The sequence below is a fragment of the Pteropus vampyrus genome, unplaced genomic scaffold (genome assembly GCF_000151845.1).
Source record: "Pteropus vampyrus isolate Shadow unplaced genomic scaffold, Pvam_2.0 Scaffold404, whole genome shotgun sequence".
NCBI classification, from domain to species: Eukaryota; Metazoa; Chordata; class Mammalia; order Chiroptera; family Pteropodidae; genus Pteropus; species Pteropus vampyrus.
Genome location: NW_011889185.1, coordinates 806455 through 834145, shown reverse-complemented (window position 1 = coordinate 834145; position 27691 = coordinate 806455). Strand labels below are relative to the sequence as shown.

General features: G+C 36.5%; 1 protein-coding gene and 1 pseudogene across 2 annotated transcripts in view; one reads left to right on the top strand and one right to left on the bottom strand.

Annotated features, from left to right (window-relative positions):
• The window catches only part of MED14 (mediator complex subunit 14), a 65583-nt gene extending 39327 nt beyond the window's left edge, over nucleotides 1-26256 (top strand). Inside the window, exons 17-31 of one of the 2 annotated variants that reach the window (XM_011380750.2) lie at nucleotides 2816-2976; nucleotides 3066-3212; nucleotides 3876-3967; nucleotides 4903-5055; nucleotides 5367-5636; nucleotides 9666-9806; nucleotides 11254-11365; nucleotides 14009-14140; nucleotides 15941-16123; nucleotides 17085-17320; nucleotides 19124-19303; nucleotides 19387-19494; nucleotides 20817-20942; nucleotides 21303-21495; nucleotides 23960-26256. In XM_011380750.2, coding sequence (XP_011379052.1) covers nucleotides 2816-2976; nucleotides 3066-3212; nucleotides 3876-3967; nucleotides 4903-5055; nucleotides 5367-5636; nucleotides 9666-9806; nucleotides 11254-11365; nucleotides 14009-14140; nucleotides 15941-16123; nucleotides 17085-17320; nucleotides 19124-19303; nucleotides 19387-19494; nucleotides 20817-20942; nucleotides 21303-21495; nucleotides 23960-24033 — 2308 coding nt within the window. In that variant the 3' untranslated portion in view covers nucleotides 24034-26256. The remainder of the gene's footprint in view (nucleotides 1-2815; nucleotides 2977-3065; nucleotides 3213-3875; nucleotides 3968-4902; nucleotides 5056-5366; nucleotides 5637-9665; nucleotides 9807-11253; nucleotides 11366-14008; nucleotides 14141-15940; nucleotides 16124-17084; nucleotides 17321-19123; nucleotides 19304-19386; nucleotides 19495-20816; nucleotides 20943-21302; nucleotides 21496-23959) is intronic. The other variant, XM_011380751.2, reaches the window with a different exon arrangement.
• On the bottom strand, nucleotides 2260-2372 carry LOC111731872 (annotated as a pseudogene).
• Nucleotides 26257-27691: the final 1435 nt, after the last annotated feature.

The following is a 27691-nucleotide window of genomic DNA, read 5'->3' as shown; positions in this document are numbered from 1 at the left end:
ACATCACAAGGTTTTTTCATCTCTATCGTTGTGTTGATTGCCCCCTTTTGTACCACAGGGACATAATGTGGTTACTGAAGTTTGTAAAACCCTTTAGAACAAAACTGACACACAGCAAATGATGGCCCAGAAGGAGCGATGGTGACACACATTTGCCCTAGAAGAGCCGAACCTAATTACTAAATTTTTTCAGTACTTGGAATTATAGAAGAAAAATCAGTCAGGGATAGCTGTTTAGATCGAAAAAATTTTTTGAGTTGGTAGAAATTTTCATATAAAGTTAATCCATTGTCCAGAAAATGTCTTCCTCATTTCTTAATTTTTAGCAAATATGGCAGTATTTGAGTTTGTGATAATTTTGCCAGGTTTCCTTTTGGAGAACCTATTTTGTTTTGTTTTTTTTCTTTCCCTCACGTGATCATATGGGGAAAATTCAAGTTATCATTGTAGTTTACTTTTATTCTCTCTGCTACATTTGTACCCTTAGAAGCAAGTAAATATTTTACAAGTTCCTTGAAGTAGAGCCAATCATATATGTATCATAGATTTAAAAAGTGATATGGAATGCATTTTTGGGGGTGTGTTGTCCCTGAGAGCATAAATTGGAAGGAGTCTGTCTTACCTTAGTTTTTACTTGAAACATATTTTATGCATTTATATTTTCAAAATCAAGATTTAAAAATCTATCTGAATTGGCTGCTTTAGAACTATTATGGGTTAGGGTTAAGTTTTGAGGAGTAAGGGCAGGCAAATGTCCTCACTGTACCTATGAAGTTAAAAAGCATATATGTAATTTCTATAATTACTACCCCAGATAATGTTGGATAAAATCTTTCTGATATATAGTATGAGGGATTAACTTTTGAAAACTTTTAAAAATCTGTGCATTTAAGAGTAACTGTGATAGAATTTTTAATTACTGAGAAAATCTCAGTACTATGTTAATTCTATTTTTATGCAACCTATAGAGCTTTCTTCCCCCCTACAAATTTTATTTTTTACCATATATAATCTCTCTCTCATTTTTGCTCTCTTAAGTTGTTTATTCTAGGTCAGTGATTCTCAACCCCAGGGTGGTTTTACCCTCTAGAGCAGGGATCCCCAACCCTTGGGCCACAGACCAGTACCTGTATGTGGCCTGTTAGGAACTGGGCTACACAGCAGGAGGTGAATGGCAGGTGGGCGAGAGGGTGAAGTTTCATCCATATTTGTAGCTGTTCCCCAGCGCTAGCATCACCACCTCAGCTCTACCTCAGATCATCAGGTATTAGATTTTCATAGGAGCACTGTTCTCTGGTACAAAAAGGTTGGGGACCGCTGCTCTAGGGGATATTTGGCAATGTTTGGAGATATTTTTGGTTATCATTAACTAAGAAGAGGGAGTGGAGGTGCTCCTGGCATCTGGTTGGTAGAGGCCAGGGCTGCACAGGACAGCCCCCCACAACAGAGTTATCTAGCTCAACATTCAGTATTGCCGAGATTGAGAAACCCTGTTCTAGGTGTTGCATTCTGAATAAGAGACCTGAACCAAGAGTCTATGTTTCCAATTATATTTGTTGTTTCTTGCCTTAAATATTGATCATCATTACACCAAGTCTGAGAATTAATCCACTTTCCCTATGAGTTAAAGGATAATGTATAATTAAATGTTATCTCATTATTTCATCCATTACTGAAAAAACAGCTAGAATATATTATCTCAGTGTTTTATGACAAATAAGATAGTCTGTAAACCTGCAAAAGGAAATTGAATAGGTAGGTATTTTTAAGACACCAGAGCTAATACATTCCTCTTGTATATGTGATATGTATACTGATAAAATATATGTTAAATGAGTTAATACATGTAAAGCTTATCACAATGAGTGTTATCTCTATGGAAGAAGAGGAGAAAGGGGATAATGAACCTGGAATTTTGTAATGGCAGTCAGTGATCAAGACTTAGTTTACTTTCAGGGTAATTAACATATATGAATATCTGCTGTATTATATATGTTCTATCATGTTTTAAAATCACTGACTCATAAGGTAATTATTACTTATTTCCATTTTGTAGTTGGGAAACTGAAATCAGAGTGTTTAAATGTGGCCGAGTCAGAATTAAAATGCAGGGGTGGGGGGTCAAAAAATAAAAAAGAATTAAAATGCAGGTCCCTGACTCCAGTGCCCTTGTTCTTTCCACTGTATCATCCTGCCTTCAAAGAATGATTTTTATAAGTATTTTGTTTCTCTTTAGTTTTTTTTTTTTTTTTTAATTTATGCCTGTAGCACCTGGTCTTCCTAGGTGGTCTCCCATCCAAGTACTAACCAGGCCCGACCCTGCTTAGCTTCAGAGATCAGACAGGCTCATTCAGGGTGGCATGGCCATAGATCATGGACTGTGGCTCCACTGGGGCGCGAACCCAGAACCTTCTGCGTGTAAAGCAGACGTGCTAACTGCTACACTATGGAACCATGTCCTCTTAGTTTTTTCTTGAAGATGTTCTAGATAGATTTCATAGAAAGCCAGTATTCTTGATTTTCATTCTGAAGAATTGTGGTCTTTTCTAATGACAAGATTAAGGATGAAAACAAACATCACTTAGTGAGAATCCTACTCTATGTTGAGTCCTACTCTATGCTGATGTGAATAAAAATGGATTAAATGCTATTAATTGCTTTCAATTGCATGAATTGCACAAACTGCTTCTTTCTTTTGCAGAAGGTACCTAGTAGGGGAGTTTTAACTGAAGTTATAATGTAGATACCCTTCCTGTCCTTGCTTTTGTCTTTCTGTGATGTGCAGTACACTTCATATGCTATCTTTCATCACCAGAATTCCTCCCTGTAAGGGTATAAATGAGGAAACCCAGAAAGCTCTGGACCGCTCTCTCCTCGATTGCACTTTCCGATTACAAGGTAGAAATAACCGCACGTGGGTGGCAGAGTTAGTGTTTGCAAATTGTCCACTTAATGGCACTTCTACCAGGGAGCAAGGTGAGATGCTTTACAAATTTTGTCTTTGCATATTTTTGGATTTTTTTTTTCATGTTGATTGCTATTAATCTTTTCTTTTAATCCTGTAGGACCATCCAGGCATGTTTATCTGACATATGAAAACCTGTTGTCTGAACCTGTTGGAGGTAGAAAAGTGGTTGAAATGTTCCTTAATGACTGGAATAGCATTGCACGATTATATGAGTGTGTGTTGGAATTTGCACGTTCTCTACCAGGTACATGTGGTAATCATCCTTTTGGGGAAAAAGAAGCATTCTCCCCCTTTTTTAACTGAAGAGGTAAAACATGCACATTGTAAAACAAAATTCAGAAGTATCTCTAATGAAAAATAAGTTTCCCTTTTAACTTAGGCTTCAGTTTCCTTCCCACAGAGACAACCACTGTTAAGTGTCTTATGTATTCAGAAATTTTTACACATAGGTGTACCATATTATAATAATAGTTAATACTTACCGAGAGTTTATTGTGTGCCATACAAGGTAATAAACGGTTTGCTTGTGTTAAGTCATTTACTCCGCAGTCATCCTATTAGGTAAGTAAATTGTTATACCTAATTTTACAAATAAAGAAAACAAGTCAGAGATTAAGAACTTGCTGAAAGTCACATGGCTAGTAAGTAAATGGCAGAGCTGGAATTGGAACTTCTATCCACCGTGCTACACTGTTTCAATATATCTCCACCCCTAGCCTGGGCCCCTTTTATAGAAATGGAAATAGAAGCCTACTATCTATGCTCTTCTTTTTTTTTTCCTTCACTAAATTATATATTTAGAGACCTTTTGACCTAGGCATAAAATATTGCCAAAATGCCCTCCTTTTCAAATACATATTTATAAATTTTGCATATGTAATCTTTTTTTTGTTTCCTTTCTGCTTAGACATACCTACTCATCTAAATATTTTCTCAGAAGTTCGTGTTTATAATTACCGAAAACTTATCTTGTGTTATGGAACCACAAAGGGAAGCTCAGTAAGTTTATGAATTAATTAAAACTGAAGTTCCTCTCATAAATCTTTTAAAATTCAAGAATTCAAAAATTAGGAAAACTGCCTTGAAAGAATTGAGGGCTCAAGTAAAAATTAAAGATAAAATGGTAAATTTTAAATATTTTGTTGATATAAATATAGTATATTATAATGCTTAACTCTTTAAAATTAAAATTGAAAACAAAAATTATAACCTTTTTGAATGGATATATAATCTTGAATTTTCGACAAGGCAATATACTTTTGGTATTTGTATTTTTTTCTACACGGATTTTAAATTTGTTTAGCAATGTGATTACTGTTAGTCAAGATGATGTCTGAATAGTTTTGAACAACATGGTATGTCTATGCTTTTGGTCATATGATAATTTTTTGGTCCTATCTTAATGTGGAAAGTATTCCCCATAACCTATAGTTCCTGATTTTTCCCCACCCCATATCTGAAGTCCTAGAAGTTTAGTATAAATATTCAGCCAGCTGGCTAATTTCTAGACTCTTTCACAGCAGGTAATATCAGAAATTACTGGAGTGTTTTAATATCTATTTAACTGAAGGCCACCTGTGTCTGGGTGGCTTCCTTTTCCCTTATGACAGTGCTTATTAAAAGGGTGACTTTTCTCCAGTTTAAGAGAAAAATGAATAATTGACACCAATGATAATTTAAAAATTTAATCAATGTTTTCTTTAATGCCTTCTCTATTTTATTTGGTAGAAGTGGGCTATTTAACACACATGCTATGGACCATATCAGTCCATAGTAACAGCACATCTGGAATTTAAAGAGTCCAGTCTTATGAGTTGCTTTTAAATAAAGACCTTTAGATCTTTGGAATTTTTCTTTACTGTTTAAACATTATTTTTTCTTCTACTTGAATCTGTTGCTTTCTCAGTTTCTGAAACGTATTCTCTTTGATTTAGATTAGTATCCAATGGAATTCCATACATCAGAAATTTCACATTTCTTTGGGGACTGTTGGCCCAAACTCAGGTTGCAGTAACTGTCACAATACCATTCTCCATCAGCTTCAGGAAATGTTTAACAAAACACCAAATGTGGTTCAGTTATTACAGGTAATTAAGTTCAATTTCTGTTTAAAAATAAGATTCATCAGTGTTAGTATCTCATGTAAAACTCCTCAAAAAAAATCATGTGGAGTTGTCTTTAAGGCTGACAATGAGAGTGCTTTTGTCTTTTATATTTTACACTCTTCGTGGAGAATTTTCTTTCAGAGTTGGACACTAGTTTCATTCTCTTCAAAGAAAAGTTTTATGGATTATGTCAGAAGGACATTCTCTCATTTGTGATGGTTATACATCAAAAAGAGGTTTTATAAAGCATTTGTACAGACACTGGCTACTCTCACTGTGTTTGTTTCTTGTAGGTACTATTTGATACTCAGGCTCCGTTAAATGCTATCAACAAACTCCCCACTGTGCCAATGTTGGGCTTGACCCAGAGAACCAATACTGCCTACCAGTGCTTCTCCATTCTGCCACAGTCATCCACCCACATCAGACTGGCCTTCAGGAACATGTATTGCATTGATATATACTGCCGGAGTCGAGGTGTTGTGGCAATACGGGATGGTGCTTATAGTCTTTTTGATAATAGCAAGTTAGTTGAAGGATTTTATCCTGCACCAGGACTAAAGGTAACAGACTTTAGTGTTATAATATGAGTCAACATAATATAGTGTCTCAAACAATTCCTTTGAGGGAGAGAGAATGGGGGAAGCAACAAATTCCTGTTTAAATTTAATAAGCGGTTATGTTAATGCATCATCTCTGCAGCTTTACTCTGAAGAAACTAAAAGTTCTAATAAAGTGCAATGCCTATGTATATGAGATGATAAAAATGTCCTTTCCTTTACTTCCTTACCCTGTGATGAATAAGGTGGAAGATACTGAAGAGAGTCCTATTTGCCATTTGGAACTTTAAGGAACTTTAAAAGTAGTCTTTATCATTGATTATTGGGAAGGTTTGATTCATCAGTTCCACTTTGATGCTTTTTTTAAAATGTGGGGTCCTGGTCCACAACCCCTGGAGAATCTGGTATAATAGCTCAATTGCTTATAGTTTAAAGTCAAATGGCTTGTTCTGAAAATTACTCTCCTGCAACCTTCTCTTGCCATTTTCCTGCTGTTTTCAACTCTTATATAGATGATATTCTTCATATTTACATTTTTATCTCTAGCATGCTTACATTTTACTATTTGTTGACTTCTTAGTTGAGGGCATTATCTGATTCTCATAATAGAAGATGAGGATTTAATTCTTTTTTAATATTTTCTCACATGTCCCTTCCTCATTCCAGGCTGCTCCTTAAACACATGCACCTTCTTCTTTGCTCCTATTCTTGCAGTATGGTTACGTAGCAATTTTGATTATGTGATTTTTTCCAGTGTTCACATTATTGTGGTTATGTAAACACTATTCTACCATGCTTACTATGATTACTCTCCCATCAGTACATTTACCTTTCAGGTACCTTACCAGTTTCATCTTGAAATCTCTTCCCCAGTCCTCTGATCACCAGTTCGGAATCTTAGCACTTCAGACCTTATGCACAGTTTTTACTTAGGAATCTGCCGAAGGATGGTGAAAGAGGAGATTCTTTCATTTCTCTCTTTGTGTTGCATACCCTGTGGCTTGGACCTCATGTCTTTTTCTTCGTTTACTCCATTGTTTTGGTGGAATGCTTCCTACATAGATTCCTGGGAGAAGGTACATGGAAGGTTAATTTGAGACCTTGTATGTCTGAAAGCGTCTTTAGTTTACTCTCATCTAATTGAGAGAGTGGCTAGGTGTAGAATTCTAGGTTGCAATTATTTTGAAGGCATTGTTCTATTGTCTTTTAGCTTCCATTGTGACCATTGGGAAGTTTAATCCTCTTCAGATTCTTGAACCATATGTGGCTGTATGGGCTCATTCAGTTTGGAAAGTTATATCCTTTTGCTCTGGGGAACTTCCTTGCACTGTTTCCTGATTCTTTGTTTTCTCCGTTAGCTCTTTTTGGTACCCTTACTATTTTGATGTTGGACATCGTGGATTCATCCTCTATTTTTTTTTTTACATCTGTGTTTCCAGATTTCCTCATGTTTTTGTTCTATTTTTCATTTCTCTCAAGTGTTTTTTTTTTTTTTTTGCCATCTTTTAAAAAATTTCCGAGCTCTTTTTAGTTTCTAAATATTCATTTTATGACATCCTGTTCCATATGGCTAAACGATCTTTTATCTCTTTTCTTCCTACATAATCTCCATTTCATCCACTTTGCCTTTTTTTTGTTTGTTTTGATCTCTTTCATATTAGTGTCTTTCCTCAAATATTAAGTAATTCTTAACTCTGCTCTTATTTAAAGTGAGACTTGTTGACTGTAGTCTTCACTGCAGGATGATCTGCTTGGGCCGTTTCTTTGGGTAACTCCCAGTGACAGTAGCTTTAGGTCTTTTTGTTGGACTCGTGTGAGTACCAGGAGAAGAGTTTCTGAGTTTCTGCATAGATGGTCTGCATCTGGCTTCCAGTTTTTGGCAAGTCAGATAAGAGAAGGAAACTAGCATTCTCAGCATTCAGTATGTAAACTTTAATCTCTATTTTTAATATGGTACTCCTTCTCTCAGTTTTTCTAGAGATAGAGAATATTAAAGTGAGAGACCATCTGCCAGGGTGGTAGAGGTCAGCCTAACTCAGTAGAAGTGACAGAGGCTCTGGGAGGGTTTCATTGTCTCTCTTTTTTTTTTTTAATTGAGGTATAATTGACATAACATTTATTAATTTAAGTTATACAACATGATGATTTAATATTTGTATATGCTGCTAAATGATCACCACAAGTCCAGTTACCATCTGTCACCAAAGTTTCAAAATTTTTTTCTTGTGATGAGAACTTGCAAGATTTACTCTTGGTATCTTTCAAATATACAACACAATATTATTGACTATAGTCACCATGCTGTATATTACATCTCCATGACTTGTTTATTTTATAACTAGACGTTTGTACCTCTTGGCTCCCTTCACCCCCTAACCCTCTTCCCCTAACCTTCATCAGTCTGTTCTCTGTATCTATATAGTGTTTTGTTTTTTAGATTCCACATCTAAGTGAGATTGTACAGTATTTGTCTTTGACTTATTTCACTTAGCATAATACTCTCTAGGTCCATCCACGTTGTCACAGGTGGCAAGATTTTATTGCTTTTTTATGTCTGAGTAGTATTCTGTTGTATATACATACCACATCTTCTTTATCCAGTCATCCATCAATGGACACTTAGGTTGTTTCCATATCTTGGTTATTATAAATAATGCTGCAGTGAACATAGGGGTACATACATCTTTCTGAATTAGTATTTTAATTTTCTTCAGATAAATACCCAGAGATGGTATTGCTGGGTCATACCGCAGTTCTATTTTTAATTATTTGAAGAACCTCCATACTGTTTTCCATAGTGGGTACACCAATTTACATTCCCATCAACAGTGCATGAGGATTTCTTTTTCTTCACATCCTTGCCAAAACTTGTTATTTCCTGGCTGTTTATAATAGCCATTCTAACAGGTATGAGGTGATATCTCATTATGGTTTTGATTTCCATTACCTTGGTGATTAGTGATGTTGAGTATCTTTTCATGGGCCTTGTTGGCCATCTGTATATCTTCTTGATTTCAGTGTTTCCTTAAAGAGACTCCATCTAGTCCATCTGCTTTTATCCCCATTTCTAGAGGTAACTGGTGCTGCCAGTTCCTACATGTCTTGGGGATCTGGACAGAAATTACTTTGCTTCTTGGCTTTTCTCACTGCTTGCTTAGGATACAACTTCCTCACATTAGTAGTTCAGTTACCACTCAACCATCTGCTCTGCAGCCTCCAGAATTTATTGCTGTTGTGCTCTTCTCCCATTCTTTTTGTCTTTGTTACTTATTGCTTAAGGAAAAAAATATAGATGTTTCAGTAAGGTATGAGGAAAAGATGAAATATGTGTTGTGAATCCATCATTTTTAATTAAAAATGAGACTATGTATTTTTAAAAGCTTTCGAGTGATTCTGATGAGCTTATCTATATTTTTGAAGATTGGGAAGATGGAGAATATTAAAGAAATCTGTGCTTGAGACACAAACTCTGGTCTTGCTTCATTTTTGATGACTTATAAAACAAGACTGTCCTACTCTTGATGATTCAAAATTAAGTTATATTAGATAAAAAGGGAAAATATGGCTTAGTTTCTTTATTCAGTTTTCCTATGTCATTTTCTAGCTGAAAAAGTGAGAATTCTCACTAAATAGGAAATTTTTTCAAGTTGTCGAACTTACTTATTTGGCCAACATACAACTTTTCATTTTTTTCCCCATTTCTGGTTCAGAAGTTAATAAAAAAAAATATGTTGACCTAGTGTTAAGAGGTGCCATGGTGTACTTCTTTATTCATCTTTTTGCTTCCATAGTACTTCTTGGTTGATATGATCTTTTAACTTAAATGTGGTTGTGATTAACCATTTCCTTCGATTTCCTCCTTTCGAAATTATCAGTATCTCTTTCAGGTTGTCCTAGTAATAGCGACCATGAGTTAAACTTAAATTTCAGAGATAGACATATGTTTATTTCTGTTAAAATACTATAAACAATTAAAAATATCATATTAAAGTTAGGTAAAATAATATAAATTTTACCTGTTTATATCCATAGACATTCCTGAATATGTATGTTGACAGCAATCAGGATGCTCGAAGAAGGTCTGTAAATGAGGACGATAATCCCCCTTCTCCCATAGGAGGAGATATGATGGATTCTCTTATCTCACAACTCCAGCCACCACCCCAGCAACAGGTGATTTGTAGCTGAAATTCCAAACAGTACCACACTTGTTTAACTTAATAGGTTCTACATGGTCTGGGTTTCTTTGTTAAAAGACGTGGAGGTCCTTGGTGGGCCCAGGGTTCCTGGGAAATCTATATGAAAAAATAGTAACAGAGGGAAACAAGGAGGAGGCTTCCAATGATGAGAAGTAAATAGTATCTGAAATAGCATTAACCTCAGACTCATGCACTTAAAATAATGTCAGGTGATCACTGATGTGATCACAAAAGAGGATGTCCAAATGGCCAGTAAGCACAAAGAAAGTGTTCAATGTCATTCAGCATTACTCTAAATTAAAAAGCACAGTGAGATAATACTCCATACCCACAAGAATGGATTTAAGAAAAAAATTGATAACCCTTGCCAACATTTGGTATTAGGAGCAACTGAAACTCACTTTTGGTACTTGGAGGGTGTGTAAAATGGTACAACTACCTCACAGTGGTGTTTAGCAGTATTCCAGAGGGCCAGAGCTGAACATTATGCATACCTGTAATGTAACAGTTCTTCTACTCTTAGGTATATACGCAACAGAAATGCATCAGAAAACACAAGAATGTTCATATCTACATTAGTTATCCCCCAAACTGTAAACAACCTTAATATCTAGCAACAGTAGAATGAGTGAATAAAATGGGGTATATTTATACAATGGAATACTTTACAGAAATTAGAAGGCAAACTATAGCTACATGCAACAACATGATGAATTTTTCTGACTTACTGTTGAACAAAAGAAGCCAGATACCATGTATGTAATGAGTACATTCAGTATTTATGTGAAATGCAAAACCAAACATGAGTGATGGAAGTCAGAATTGGGCTTACCTTTGGAGAGGCAATAAAGACTTGGAAGATGTATAAGGGAGGCCTCTGGGGTTCTGGTAATGTTCTTCAGTGTCTTGATCTAAGTGCCAGTGAATATGTAAAAATTCATCCGACTGTACATTGAAAATCTAGAACTCTTTTCTAGTCTGTGGCTAGATATTTGCAATTAAAAAAAATAGACTAGAAAGGATTACATCGTCCTAGGGTTTTTATTACTGGGGTTGGAAGATAAAGGTGAGTAGAGGTCAGGTTGAACTACCATATTTCATTGGCTCTAAAACTCCACCAAATGTAAAGGACACTATTTTTTATGTACTGCCAGAAACAACACTGCCAATTAAACTATGACAGATAAAATGAGCAAAAAACATCTTGAGAGATATAAGCAATGGTATTGCAAAGTCAAGAATGAGGACGTTGCTATTTTTAAAACATTTCAAAAGGGAGTTTTTAAAAACTTGTGTTATTGACCTGTAACTTGCACATTTTCATGATGTAAATGGTAACACTCGTTTTTTATTGGGGAAAGCTACACACTCATACTATACGTGGTTGGAGTTTTACAAACATTTAATTTTCTTCTTTTCAGCCATTTCCAAAACAGCCAGGATCATCAGGTGCTTATCCTCTTACTTCACCCCCTACATCCTATCATAGCACAGTTAGCCCATCTCCCTCTATGATGCACACACAGTCTCCAGGTAAGATATTATTCTCTTGTGTTCACCTTCAAATCTAAAATACATACTTCAGAGAGAACTCTTTTCTAGTCTGTGGCTAGATATTTGCAATTCATTCATTATGGCAGGATTGTGAAATCTGTATTCATGATTCCAGAGCACTTTAAAAGGTTTGAATTAAATGGAGGTATTGTCACCCAGAGCCATACTCACAGCACAAACTCCAAGAAGCGCTAATCACATGACCTATGTCAAGTTGACAAACTTAAGGCTTATGGGCCAAGTCCTGCCCACCACCTGTTTTTGTAAATAGTTTCATTGGAACACGGCCACACCCAATGTGTAGTGTCTGTGGCTGCTTTCCTAACAGGACAACTCCTTTTAGAAAGTTTGCTGAGCCCTGGTGTATGTTGAACAGTGCTCGCCACTCAGACTTGGGCAGTGTACAGCCTGCTTGTCCAAACAAAATGGCTCTGTTGGCAGCCCCATGATACGTGCTGTAAAATTGCTTGAGAATGTCAAAATTTTACTTTTAACTAAACAATTCATTGGTATCGCTAAAGCACTTGCTCTGTGCCAAATGCTGCATGGTGCTTAGGATTCGGCAGTAAGCCAGATGATGCCCGCCTTGCTCTCGAGCTTGTCGTCTAGCAAGGAAGACGGGTGTCAGAGTTCTTGGGTAGATGATCCCCTATCTGCTCATCAGAGATAATTGGACCACAGATGAAGACTTGGAAGTTATTGTCATGTCACTGAAGGTCATTGAAGCCCTAAGTGGGTGGGTGAGCTCAGCTCCTGAGGAGTACTGGCAGTCAGCCAAGAAGGAGCAGCCAGGGAGTGAGGAGGAAAACGGGTGACACGGGCATAGAACCTAAGGGAAGTGTGTTTCTAGGATATGAGCTGAAACTGGTTTTGCATAGAAGTTAGAAGAAATAATTATTTTGAAATGATAATAGTAGTGGAGAGGTATATAGTGCTTACATATGTGCCAAGCCCCATTCTAAGAACTTTATGCATTTAATCCCCATAGCAAACCTGTGGCATAGGTCCTGTTGTTATTCACATTTTATAGAGGAAAACGGAGGCATGGAGAAGTTAAGGCTCATGTCCAGATCACACAGCTAAATAATAAATATAACACTTAAAGATTAATCAAGTTTCTTTTTTTTACATATTTACTGAATGTAAGGCATTGCATTAGGCATTATAGAACATAAAAATGAAATTTTCTTACATAGTAGTAGAGAATTTGAGGCTTACTGATATGAAGATAGTTATGGTAATGTAGCAATTATTTTAATGTTGCATTTACTCATAGTTTTAGTAGCCATAGTTCCCGTTTCATAATTCTAAATTAAAATTAGCTGTGTGGTTAAATACCATGTTTAAGCTCATGTCTCCCAGTTTTTATACCTTTTAGGCCTCTTCCCTGAACTCAAGTCTTGTATTTTCCAGCAATCTATTCAGCATTTCCACATAGCTGTCTAGTTGACATCTGAAATTCGGTGTGGCCAAAACAACTCCTGACCAACTCAACCCGCCTCCCGACCCTGCCCTATGCTGCTCCTCCTGCAGACCCCCATCTCAGTAAATGGCAGCCCCTTCCTTCCTGCTACTTGGGCCAAAGCTGTTAGTCACGTTGGACTCCTTTCTCTCATACCCACATTCAGTTACCAAATATTGTTAGCTCTGTCTTCAGAATTTATCCCAAATCTAACCACTTTCCACCGTCCCAGCTTTTGCCCCTGCCCATACCAGTGTCTCTCACCTGGATGATTGTAGTTTCCCTGTCCCTGCCCTGTAGTCTGTTTTTCGCATAGTAGCTAGAGTGATCCTTCTGGAACAGAAGTTAGTTCATGATTCCTGTGCTCCAAACTCTGCAATGGCTTCCCATTTCATTCAGGGTAAACCCTAAGTCCTTAGAGTGGCCTGCAAGTCCCCATATGATCTAGGATCCCACCCCCCCCCCCCCCTTCTCACCTCATCTCCTCCCACTCCACCCCTGCTCACGCTGTTCCAGTCACACTGGCCTCCCTGTTATTTAAACTGCTGCCTTTGGGGCCTTTGCACTAGCTCTTCTGTTTGCCTGGAACATCTTAGCTACTGGATATCTTTATGCCTTATCCTTCACTTTCTTTGTGTCTCAGCTCATGTGTCCCCTTCTTAGAGAGGTCTTCTCCGATTGCTTTATATAAAGAGCAGCACCCACCTCTACCACTGCACGATATCGCCTCCTTACCTTGCCTTGTTTTTCTCCATAGCACTCACCACTACCTCACATATATTTGTTAGTCTTTCTCATTCTACTAGAATATATGTTTCATGAGAGCAGGAATTTTTGTCTCTTGTTAATTGCTGCATTCCCAGTGCCTGTAACAATGCTTGGCATGAAGTTGATGTTCATGTCTACTTGTTGAATGAGTGAGGAAAAAGTACACTGGATATTAAAAAAAAAAGATTAGTCAACATAAGAGCTAGAATTTGGACCCCGTGGAATTGATCTCTCTCTTTTTCAGTAATGAAATTGTTCCAGTTTTCCTCTGTGCTACTTAAGGGAGCTTTTTACTACTTGTTTCTTTAGTCTGTAGAGTCTTAACTTGGGGTCCTTGGACAGGACATAATATGTGTCCTGCAAGATCATCTATAATTATTTTCCTTTATTAGGAAATCTGCATGCTGCCAGCTCCCCCAGTGGGGCTTTGAGAGCCCCATCACCAGCATCATTTGTTCCAACTCCTCCCCCATCCTCGCATGGAATCTCAATAGGACCAGGGGCCAGTTTTGCTAGTCCACATGGTGAGTCTGTACATGGAAATTGCTGTAGAGTAAGAGTTTGACATGAAAGTTTTTGTTAAATAAGTTATTTTCTTATTGCAAAAGTAGCACTTGTTTATTGGGGAAAGAGCAAATGAAAACTATTTTTTCCCAACTATACACGCAGAGATCTACCAGTTAATCTATCTGCTTTGGACCCCCTCGCTCTCGCTCTCCCTATCACGCACTCCTTGCTTGCCTGCCTGCTCCAATCTCTGTTGCTCTCCACCCATCTTGTCTCCCCCTCAAATACCCACCCCCCACTCTCAGAAAATTGGGACCCTACCATACATATTAGGACTTGAATTTATATCTCTTTAACTTAAAAATTCTATTTCAAATTGGTTCAAATAAATAAAGAATAGAAGAGGTAGCCAGTGAGGTGTTTCCTTTCTGTTCCACCAGCCACCTAGTTCCTCTTCCCAGAGGCATTTAGTGTTATTAGTTTCTTAATGCTCTTGCAGAGATATTTTATGCAAATACATGTAAGAGTTCTTTCCCCCTCTCTTTTACACACATGGCAGGCAACATACTGTACCAGGTATTCAGTGCCTTACTTTTTTTACTTAAATATGTCATGAATACCATGCTAAATCAGAATATAATGAGCTTCCTCAGATTTTACAGCTGTGTAGTATCTGTAATTTTACTCTTCACTATTAATATTTGTGGGAACATTTCTGATAGTAAAAGTTCTACATTGCCATAGTAAATGGCTACATAGTATTCCCTTATCTAGGCATGCTATAATTCAACTGCTCTCCTATTATGATATGTTTAGAATGTTTCCATTTTTTCACAACTAAAAATGGTGTCATCTCTGCTCACATGGTTATTTCCTTAGGTAAGTTCCTAGAAATGGAATTGCTGTCTCAAAGGGTTTGAAAAATTCTAAAGCGTTTGAAACATAGTGCAAATTGCCCACATGAAAGGCTGTACCAATTTCCTCTACTATCATACAAGAATGTCTTTTCCTACATCATTGCCAACACAGGGTATTATGATTTTTAAAAATCTTGGTCATTTTGATAGGTAAAAAATGGTATTTATCATTTAATATGTTTCTTTATTAGTGAAATTCATTGGTCTTTGGTGTTTCTTACTTTATGCCTGCCAGTTTATATCCTTTGCCTATGTTCTTGTGTTTTTTTCCTTAGCAATTTGTTAAGACTTGTAAGTAAGGACCGTTTACTCTCTGATGTATGGTAGAAGTATTTTCTTGGTTTGTCATTTGATTATAAAGGTGAGGTGTAAATAACATGTTAAAGGTTTCTCCAAGATGAAATTTAAATATCAAATTGTTCAAGAAGTCGCTGCTTTCAATACTTGTTTGGTTCATTTCTTAGTCATTGTAGCCTTTACTGAATAAAGAAAATGGAAAGTTTCCCTGTTCTTAGCCTTCTCTAAGTAGAAAGAAAACAATTTGTCAGAGTTAGTTTAAAAATATAAGAATACTTAAAGGGGCTTTGAGATTTTTTTTTTTGCTTAATATTTTCAAACATACTATAATGTAAATTGTTACATATTATACATCTTGAAGTTTGTGTGAAGGTAAATTTTATTCTTTCTCAGTCTTTTTATCTAATTTTTATATCATGTTAAAAAGTACATAAACTACAGAGATTCAGATGTGCCATGTGAAGAAGCATCATGCGTCAGTGAGATATCTTACCAAAAGCAAAATAAAATTATCATCATGTAGGGTATCAAATTAAATGCTGTAAAATACTTTTCATTTATTAAAATACAGATTTCGAAAACCACTTATTTACTTGTTTATAGGAACCCTGGACCCCAGTTCTCCATACACTATGGTGTCACCAAGTGGACGAGCAGGAAACTGGCCAGGGTCTCCTCAAGTGTCTGGCCCCTCACCAGCAACACGGTTGCCTGGAATGTCACCTGCCAATCCATCACTACATTCTCCAGTTCCAGATGCTTCTCATTCCCCTCGAGCTGGAACAAGTGAGTATAATTAACATTTTTATGTTCGCTTTTGGTATAACCAACAAATGACCTATTTTATTCCATCCTCACATTTAAAGATCATGACTTATTGTTGAATGGGAATACTTAATAAGTTCAATTTTTATCCATTTAGTAAATCGGTTGTAACAATAGTTAATTGGCAAAGTCAGGCAAAATGTAAGAAAAATGCCTCCAGAAATCTTCTGAGGAGAGAGTCAGTACCTCCGTTATGACTACCACCTTAGCTGCAATATTAGGCCTTAAAAAATACCTGAAGTTAACTCATAAGGTTGTGCAAATTAACACAGAAAGGAAGAATTGTACAAATACGTTAATTAGCTTTTGCTGTGTGACCTTTAGTGCTTTTAAAAAACAGTCATATGTTTGCTCACCATTCTGCACTTTGGAAGTTTTGGCTGAGCCAGCTGAGTGATTCTTCCAGGCTCTGCTGGGCTCGCTCATACATCTGTGGTCAGCTCTTGGCTTGGCTAGGGCCTGGCTGATATAAGATGCCCCCAGTGGGCAAGGCTTCTCTCTGCTATATCTCTCATATTTGATCATGGGCTTGCTTGTTCACCTAGTGACTGGACAGGAGGCTGCATGAGAGTAAGTGAAAGCCTAGGCTAGCAACTGGCACTGTGTCACTTCCACTGCATTCTATAGGCCACTACAAATCACAAAGCCAACCCAAATTCCAGGTAGAGAAATAGACTCTACCCCTCCTTGAAGGAGTTGTTGCAAAGTCTTGTTGCGAAGTCTTATTGCAAAGGGACTGGCTACAGGGAGGAAAATAACTGGCCATTTTTGCTAACAGGAAGCTAATGTATGAATGTTACAAGGAGTAACTAAAATAGTATGGGTTGATGTAGAATATCAAAGATTTGTAATAAAATCAAAGCAGGGAACAATGAAATAGTATGTATTTATAAATGAAACAACATGTTTTCCTTCCCAAAAGGTTCCCAAACGATGCCAACAAACATGCCCCCACCTCGTAAACTACCTCAGCGCTCCTGGGCAGCCTCCATACCCACCATCCTCACTCACAGTGCCTTGAACATTTTACTGCTGCCCTCTCCAACACCAGGCCTCGTGCCTGGCCTGGCAGGTAGTTACCTTTGTTCTCCACTTGAGAGATTCCTTGGATCGGTCATCATGAGACGACATCTTCAAAGAATTATTCAACAAGAAACGGTATGAGTACCTTAGGAAACTAACTCATAAGTGGTGATTGTCAAAGGCAAGTGCTAAGTTGCCCCTCAGAATAGGATCTGAACTAAAACAGTATTCACTTACCTCCTTTAACCAGCTTATTAGAATTATGCTTTTCACCCAGTCCATTATTTTCTTTTCCATTCTTAAGTTAACATATTTCTTCATTTTATAATTACTTGCTGTGGCTAACATGGACGTGGAGATAGGTCTGCACAATACTATAGGACAAGTGTGTCCAGGATCTGGCTTTGCAGAGAAGAGCATATGAATAACCCCTTGTCCTTTAAAATGCTTTTGCAGGCAGACTGACTGAATCTGAGTCACCATTGAAATAAAATTATTCGTATAGATCACAGGATTAAAGCTGCTTTTTAAGTACATGATCAATTGAGTTGATTTAAAACCCTTATAGAAAAGGACTTCTAACCTAGCCTGTGGTGATATATATAGGAGATAGTGCAGAATTGAGAGCATCCATTGTAGAGCCCGGCTGCCTGGGTTTGTAGCCAGGTTATGCCACCTGGTCATATGAGTTGGGCAAATTTCTTCACGTTTCCGATAATAGTTGATATTTCTACTATCAGAATTTGAAATATTTCATATAAAGCCCATAGCATAATGTCTTGTTTTCAGTACATATTAGTTCTTTATAATAATTATTATTGTTGATGTATGTATGTGTTCATGAGGTGATCAGAATGGTGAATGTTGAAAATATCCACTCCATGGATGGTACCAAGCTATTTTGCAACTTTTATAATCAGATTTGAAAAAAATAAAAGTTTTAACATAAGTGGAATAAATTAGCATTTAAAATGGTAATCATCAGATCTGTGATCTAATCTCACCTCTGCCACTTAAAAGCCATGTAAGTTTTCAGCTGTTTGAAAGTCATTTTGCTTATGTGCATAATCAACATATTAGGCTAGAGCAGATCAATAAACTGGGGCTGGGGGCAAGTCCTGCCCACAAGCTGTTTTTATAAATAAAGTTTAATGGAACAGCCACGCCCACTCAATTATGAATTGTCTGGCTGCTTTCAGCTACAGTGGCATTATTGACTGGTTGCAACAGGGACCATATAGGCTAAAATATTTACCAACCACTGGGCTAGCATAAAGTCCCAATCCAGATCAAACATTTTATAATTGTATTCTTTATTCTTTTTCCCTAATGTGTCCTTTAAAAAAAAAAAATACTTGTTATTGTGGGAAATTTTAAGTATATACACAAGTAGAGAGAATTGGGCAATGTACCTCTCCGTTCTCATCAGCCACCTTCAACAATGAATTCATACCATTATTGTTTCATCTATAGCTCCAAGTCCCTTTCAAACTATAGATTACGCCTCCATTTCTCCTTACATAATTTATTTGTTGAAGAAACCATATCATTTGTCCTGTAGAGTTTCTCGTAGTGTGGATTTTGCTAATCGCATCCCTTTGGAATCATATAACATATTCTTTTGACCACCATATTTCTATAATATGGATCAATCCTATGGATCTAACTACTGGATTCAGGCTCAAGTTGGTTGTTGTTTCACAAGAATATTTCATAGGTGCTGTTATGTTCTACCAAGAGACAAATGATGTCTGATTGCCTCTCTCTTTGTGATGTTGTTAGCAGTTGTCGGTGCTCAGTTCCTAGATACCTTTGTTTTGGAACAGGTATCAACTGAATTGTTTTCTTTTTGAAACAGTTCTCTAGGTAACATTTTCATTTTCTCTGTCTTACATGTTGTCTCACAGGTTAATTTGTTGCATTTTTCTTATTTTGCAGCTACAGCTGATAAATTCCAATGAACCTGGGGTGATCATGTTTAAGACGGATGCACTAAAATGCAGAGTAGCCCTTAGTCCCAAAACCAACCAAACACTTCAGCTAAAAGTGACACCTGAGAATGCAGGACAGTGGAAACCCGATGAACTTCAAGTTTTGGAGAAATTCTTTGAAACAAGAGTATGTGTTTATTAATGCATGATTTTAACATAATCAGGAGTCAGGGTAGAATGAAGAATAACTTGCTTTATTTATTTCTATAGGTTGCAGGACCACCATTTAAAGCCAATACATTAATAGCCTTCACCAAGCTATTAGGAGCTCCTACACACATCCTCAGGGACTGTGTGCACATTATGAAACTAGAGCTGGTAAGTTACAGAGAAGTACAAACTTTTATAGCCAGGTCTGTTTGAGGAGTTTGGAGTTTGTGGGAGCAGTGTTTATTAGTTTTCACCCATTTAGGTACTTCCATTTTTGTTTTAAATTCTTAATTTCTAACTTAAATTTTATTTGTCTTTGAATAGGTAACACAATCATCTTGTGTCTTTTGAATTTAGAACAAGATGATACAGTGGGAAGTTTCTCATCCATCCCTGTCCAGCCATCTAGTCCCCCTCCCCACAGGCAATCCAAGTTACCAGTGGCTTACCTCTTATAAAAGCAAACACATTTAATACACTCTTCTTACTCCCAGATAAGGATATAACCCTCCCATGGTTTCCTCTAATACTGTTATAGATTCATTTTTTAAATTACTTATTTAAATTTTTGATCCATTTTAAATATGCCTTGGTGTCTTTCAGATACCCCTGATTGCCCTAATACCATTTATCAAAAATCTATCTTTGGGAGATTTTGAATTCCTCTTCTTCTTTATGAAAATATGTAATTATATAGATGGAATCCAGGTGGCAGCTATTTTTTCAGTCTTACAGTAGTCCTTTCATTTTAACGTTACTAGCATTGCTTTGGGTAATTACAAATACCTCACTCATTTTTTCAGTTGGTGCTTTAATATTGGGACAGCAATGTTCCTTTGTTAATAGTCTCAGTATATGTTCTAATAGGTTATAGGAAACATTATGTCAACAAGATATCCATTTGCGTTTTTAAAGGAGTAAATATTTATGTGGCTATAAAAGCACCAGTGGATATAATTTTAAATTATTAACACAGTTTGACTAGTTTTTTTTTTAGGGAAGGAATGGATTTGCACCAGTTAAAAGCTTTGAATGACAGGTGTTGATCCTGGAAGGGGGTGGGGGAAAATAACACGTGTCACTGCATGTCACTGAACATTTGTAAGCTAGATGAGAATCACGTTCTAGGACATGTGGCAGTGGAATGAGGATGGACTGGGAGAGGCAGCCACTGGAAGGGACCATAAGAGAGCCCAGGAGAAGTAACAAAGCCCTGAAATAGGAGGGAACAAATGTCAGAGGCACTTGAGGAAGCAGAATCCACAGGCCTTGAGAATTAATGAAGTGGGAGGGAAAGAAGGGGAACATGCTACATAAATCCAGAGTTGACTTTTCAGTTAGTAATTTCACATCTATATTTCTTTTGAAAAAAATGCAGGTTATCAACTTTATTTCTGTTGATAATTGAGTATAAAATAAAATTCTCTCCAACTTTTCAAACTCCTAATGTTCATATGACTTTATCTTGATTTTTTCCCCCCCCAAAACAGTTTCCTGACCAGGCAACACAGCTAAAATGGAACGTTCAGTTTTGCCTGACGATCCCTCCAAGCGCACCGCCGATTGCACCTCCTGGGACTCCTGCTGTGGTGCTGAAATCCAAAATGCTATTTTTTGTAAGTACCACCCGGCATGTGTTTGTGTTCAGAGGCTCTGAGGAAAAAGCCATGTGAGGATGATTACCTTTTGGATACTTGCAGAAATTATCTGTTGCTACCAAATATAGGCCCAGATTCCTTAATTGTCAATTTAGAATTCATGTAATCATGGTTCCTTTAGTAATAACGAAGTTATTGAACTAATTATGTGACAGTTGTATCTTAATCATAATATTCAGTTGTTTGTCACATTTAATTTTCTTTTGCTTGATCTATCTTAATCTGACAGAGTAAATGATAGTGCCTTTGATAAATTTAGTCAAATGTTTATTCTCTTACTATGTTTTTATTCTCTTTGTGTGTGTTGCGTGTCTGCAGCTTCAACTAACCCAGAAAACATCGGTCCCTCCCCAAGAACCTGTTAGTATTATAGTTCCAATCATTTATGACATGGCTTCAGGTACAACCCAGCAGGCAGACATTCCCAGACAGCAGAACTCTTCTGTTGCTGCTCCCATGATGGTCAGCAACATTCTGAAGAGGTTTGCAGAGATGAACCCACCACGACAAGGTACATGACCAGTAGATATTTTATTGCATATATGTTATAAAAATTCTTTTGAGAGATTACCCCTTCTCCCCTTTGCTCCCTCCTTACCCACCTCGCCCCCAGTTCTAGTAATAGAGGTCTGGTTGCTGTGGCCCTCTTAATGTCTGCCTGTCGCTTTCTTCCTTTCTCACTGGTTCTTCGTTTTTGTCCATGTCTCTGCTGCCTGGACTTTATTTTTGTTAGTGATTTACTATTGGGACTGACCCAGTTGCTAATGCCAGAAGCTTGTATTTATAGCACACATTGCCACAAAGCCCTAGGTTAGGATGATAGAATATTCCATGGCTGTGAATTCCTGCCCTACCATCGATACCCGCCACTCTGTACATCACCAAGTTGAAATGCATGTCGGTTTCTCATATTTCATGGTTCAATCATGACTAGATTGTATCTTCTAAATGTTTTGTGAAGAATAAAAGCTGATACAAATGGCATCACTGCTTTTTGGGCTTCTTATATAAGTTCAGGCGGGTGCAAGTGGACCTTCACACCAAGTGTACGATGAAGCTCTCAAACTGAGCATTTTCAAGGAAACAAGAATGTTTCTGGCAAGATAAACAAGGTCCCTTCAGTACTGTAGTAGCCTATGCTTAACACATAACTCCTGGCAGTGCTAAATTTTTGGTTATAAAACAGCTCAACAAAGAGAACTTTTCTTCCAATTTTGCTTATTTCTAATATTAAGGAAACTTAAATTTGCTTATTTCTAATATTAATGAAGTTCTCTATATCTTTCTGTTTAGAATAATATAACAGAATTATGTTTTTAAATGAGGGAAAGTTGTTCTCTGAAACATTTTTAGGTATCACAGTGTCAAAATTTTACTAAGAAACAGGAATCATGGAGAACTTATAATTTTAGCTGTTTGTTTCCCTATATTGCATACATAGGCTTTATGTAAGTTCTCACTCAAGTATAGTTTATAAGGAATGCACTGGGCAGTAGAGAAGGGTATGCTTCTTTTGTTGTAATATTTCTTCCACTTCTTAAAATTTTCTGCTTTCATCTTTTGACTTATCTCTTCTTTCAGCTAAAAATAGGTCCTTAAGAATCAAAGTTTAAAATTGTCAGAATTTTCAAAGTAGCAGTCCAGTAGTACGTTAATAAAATACCATTCTTTCACAAGCAGATGACTATCATCATGTCTTGTGGAATTTAAAATTAAAAGGAAAGAATGTTTTCTTGTCATCAAGCAAGTTTTTCTACCTATCAATAATGAAAATATTTTTTAAAAAGAAAAAGATATAACTTCTTTTATTTAAGAAGTTGTTGGGGGTATTTTGGACGTATTTTTTCTTGTTTTCTTTTATTTCTACCATAGACCGGGGTAAACCTTTGGATTTCATTTTCTTTCTGTACCTTAATTTTCCAGTGATTAAAGAGAAGGTTGTAGTAACTTGCACAGGGTCACTGCACATCCTGCCCTTTGCCAGAAGGCCATTATTCAGTTGAGGTCTTCAGTTCTCTCACTTTCAGCCACTGTAGTGTTAGGCTATGCTCTAGGGAAGGGATCCAGCTTTTGGTTTATAATATTTACAACTGGTTTTGGTTTATTATATTGAAATATTTTAATATTCACAAGAAGGAAGAGGCAGGGAATTTAGTTTCTTTGAGCAAAGGGGAAATTGAGAGGATGAATCATTACCCACCCCCTAAACCCATCACACACCCTTCCCCTGTCCCCCGGTGAAGTGCTTTTAAGAAAAACCACTTTATTTTTGTATTAATTGATTTTAATGTTGACCTCCAGAAGTTGATCATTTCCTTCAAATTTGGTAGAAAGCTCCAGTAGAGTAAGAACTGCACCATCCAATATAACTGTCACTAGCCACATATGGCTATTTAAATTTAAGTTAATAAGAATTAAATAAAATTTAAAATTCAGTTCCTCAGTCATACTACCTACATTACGAGTGCTTGGTAACCACAGTGCACATATAGACTATTTCTATCGTCACAGAAAGTTCTATTGGATGGTGCTGTCATAATTTTATCTGACCTTTAATGCATCATTAGAAAGACACCACTAATGTGACTAATGCATAAATATAAACTAGGTAGATCTTTTCATTAGATTCAAAATGCATAAGCAAATTGTCAGTAGCCTTGAAGCTCAACTTCAAAGGCTTACTCAGTGCTCCAGTGTCTGTAGAGAAAGTTGAGGTATATCTTTTTAAATTGAAACCTAATGAGGGCTTGCCCAAAATTTCCTCATGAGTAAAAAACAAAACCCAAACCAAATTATCATCTGATACTTAACACCAAAGTTTAATCCCCTATAACCTGTGCCATTAAAATTTACTCTTTTATTTGATCTTTACAGTTCTTACTAATTTTAGATTTAATTACCCCTACCCCCACCGGCGTGTTAACATCATCTTTCCTGTATTGCGAATAGCTAATGACCATTTTTCTCTGTTGCAGGTGAATGCACAATATTTGCAGCTGTTCGTGATTTAATGGCTAATCTTACACTGCCCCCTGGTGGGCGTCCATAGACACTATTGTTTTTAAACCAGGAAGGCTGACAAATGAGACAAAACAACAAAAAAAAATCTGAATTTAGCCTTCAGTTTAAAAAAGAAAAAGGACTTTTTTGACTTTAAGAGCTAAATATTCTAAACTGGCAAAAACTTTCAGGGTGCACTTCTTTCAACAAAAAGACCGTCAATCTTTTGTATAGTGAACTTGTATAGTGTGTTTAAATGGGACACATTTCAAACTAGGTAATACATCAGTGTCCACTTGCCAGTAATAGATTTAATATTCTGTTTTATACTATAAAGTTACGGAAATGCCAAACTTGTTTATTTAATTGTTTTCTTATGTTTTGGGTGTTATAGTCCTTTTTTGTTTTTTGTTTTTTGGTTTTTTTTTAAGGCAGGTCTGTCATTTTTGAATACTGTAAAACTGTGATAAACTTTATATTGAAGCTGTATTTTAATATGACCGCTTTGAATCCTTACATGAAAATGTTCTGGGAGTTGTTATAAACACATCCCAAAGAAGCAATATTTAATAAAACTAGGTTAAAAAACAAAAAACAAAAAAAACAGTGACACTCACTTGTGTGTATATCAGCTCTATAGACTTCTCAGGGCCTCCCTTTATCTTTAACCTGGTGGGGCCAGTAATTAATTTCTAATAGTACATGTCTGAAATTTGACCAAAAATATCTGCTTCTTTGTTTCAAGTTTATTTAAACATTCCTAAATTGGTGAACATTTAGCACTTTGGTTGTCTTTCAGTTTAGGATATGGGTAAAAGGAAAAGAACCCAGTCTTTTAGAAGAGACAGTGAGTACTTCATATTAATCAAGGATCTCAAATGCTGCAGTCATTCAGATCTGTTGAGGATGTGGTAACTTTTCTGTTAGGCAAATTTAGTTTACAGGATACTTCTGCATACAGCATTAATTAGGAAACAGAACTTGAGTGTTCTGCCCTTGCATGAAGTTTCTGTGATGTTTCTTTATCTTGCTTAACTTCTCTCCGTACCTTCCCCACCAAAATTGGGGTTATTGTAAACAAAATGATAAAATGTTTTTCTTGGAAGAAACCTGGCCCAGTCCCCTCACTTTGAAGAATCCAAGATTCAGGGCCTGTCCAGGGTCAAATGGAGTTTCTGATACTAACAGATCTCAGCAGAGTTTCTTTTTGGAGCACTGTGCTGTTTCCCCCAGTCAGTCAGGAGCTTTGATAAGCTTCCAAGAATGTGATCAGGAGCAAAGGTCTTCTGGTGACTTGCTGTTATTTGAGAAAGTTTTTTAAATGATAATACCATGCTGAGTTATCTGGTCACTGTAATATTGGTTCTCCATTTAATTTTAGACATTTTGTCTAATTATACTTTAAGATGATTTAACTGAGCTTCTGTAACTATCAACTACCAAATTCTGGTTTCAAGCATCTCGCTGCAGTTATATCAGTTCTCAACTTTGCTTGATTCTCTATTCATTTCTGATCAGAGTTGAGGCTTCTTTGCCTTTCTTCTATGTCTTATTTCTGCTGTCATCTGCTTCTTGCCCAACTCTGCCGCCATTCAGGAGCAGGTGACTAAACTTTAATCCTTCCTTTAACTTTTATCCTTCTGCTTCTAGTTCTCTTTACAATGGTAATCACATCAGTTTGGCAGTCTAAGATGTCTTTATCAAGGGTCAGTCCTTTTCTATTTGGAGCTGAATCCTTTCTTTCATGTAGAAATCTACATGTATATACAACAAATGTATTTTTTATCTTCAGGGTAATATTGTCTCAAATAATTTTATTAATAGAGTTAACTTTTCAGGTATTTTCCCTTTTAAGTATGGTTGGTTTTGAAATGTTAATTGCATTTTTAAACATGATGCATTCAGTAAACACTTTTTTCCTAATTATAAGTCATCTCTGAATGCATTGTGCAAATCAAAAGTGACATAGGATTCAGTGAACAAAATTTGCTTTTGATGGTTATTAAGAGTATACCCATGAATTTGAATTTTGATATTATGCTTGGTACTTGGAATTGGTATACTTTATTAAAGCTTGAAAATACTAGCATTCGAATCTTAGGTTTCATCACAAACCATGTCTTTGCCTCTTTTGTTACCCAGTTTCAATCAAAGGGACTGGATGCCCACAGAGATTTTTCCTAATAGGTGGTTTAAGTCTTAACGTGAAGATGTTTTCAATGTGATTTTAGTAATTTTAGTAATAAATAAAACTTGTACAAGTTTCAGAGAACTACCAACTCTCTAGTTAATTTTCATGAAGATATTCTGGATAGTAGTATGGTTTAGTATTAATTTAACCCTGAAAGAAGAAATTGGTCCTGATTTGCCACCTTTCTTCTATCTGCTGAAATGTCATTTCAGAATGCATAGAACTACTTTCAGAATTAGGAAAAAAGCAAAAACTTCAATAGAACATATCAAGTTATTAATAACGGGCTGAACTTTATATTTGGAAATTAACTCTGAGCTGAGTGCAAGCATAAACTAAAATATACATTATTTTGAATTTAAATACCACTGATAATATTACTGTGTTGTAGTTAACACAGTAACCTGTTCAGCCACAGGATACTAAAGGTTAGTCATTCTTTGGACCACGGTTAATTTGATACTGCAAGAAGTATAATTTTGCTACTCTAAATTCAGATCCAATTTCAACATAAAAAGTTCTTTCTTTCATGATTTTTCCCCAAAGAAATACCTATTATGTTTTGCCTTAATATTATTTATCACCCAAGTGTTCTTGATATAAAATCAGTAGATTGAAATTTTTAAGAGAACTTTTGTTCAGGGAACTTAGAGAGACAGAATGGGAAAATGTTAATATATATTTCATTGTTTTTCATTTGGTTTGATGGGAATGGACGGTGTGTCTAAGGGAATGATTTGAAATTTATTTAGGATAGATTTAGCACTGAGGTTATTCAGAATAAATTAGCAGAGGCCAACCAGCATTGTGCTGCACAACTCCAGGAGACCATGATCTGTCTGCTCACAATTTTATGTAAATTGCCTCCACTTTGAAGTGGCTATGAGTTGTTAAAATACCTTGCCCAGGAATATACTGATTGATGAAAAGGCACATTTAGGTCAATATAAAATAATAGTTGATATTTACAGAGAGCTTACTATTGCCAAGCACTGTTCTAAGTATTTCAACGTGTATTTAATGCTCACAAAAACCCAATGGGATAGGTATAAATATCCTTTTACAAATGAGTAAACAGGCCCAGAGAAATGAAACAATTTGCTAGATCAAATTAAGATTGCTTAAGATCAAACAGCTAAGAAGGGGCAGTCTGAGTGCAGACCTAATTCTAAACACTGCCACTTTGCTGTGAACTACAAAGTCAGGGGAAACTTCAATGTTTAGACTCTTACCTCTCAGCCTTTTGACTACACATAATTTTAACATGTTTTCCAAGCTCAAGAAGCTCACTAAACAACTAAAACTGAGATGATCTCTTGTCGTTTGGAGTTGACAGTCCATTGCCTTCTGACCTTCATAGCACAATTATTTGGAACTTAAACTGCCTTATGAGAGAAGCACTATATAATCAAGAGTACTAAATAATCATCTAAGCTCCATGCTTCAGGACGATAGAAGAAGCCCATATCCGCCTCAGGGCGGTGCAGCCTTCCAGGATCCAGGTGATGTGTTGTCT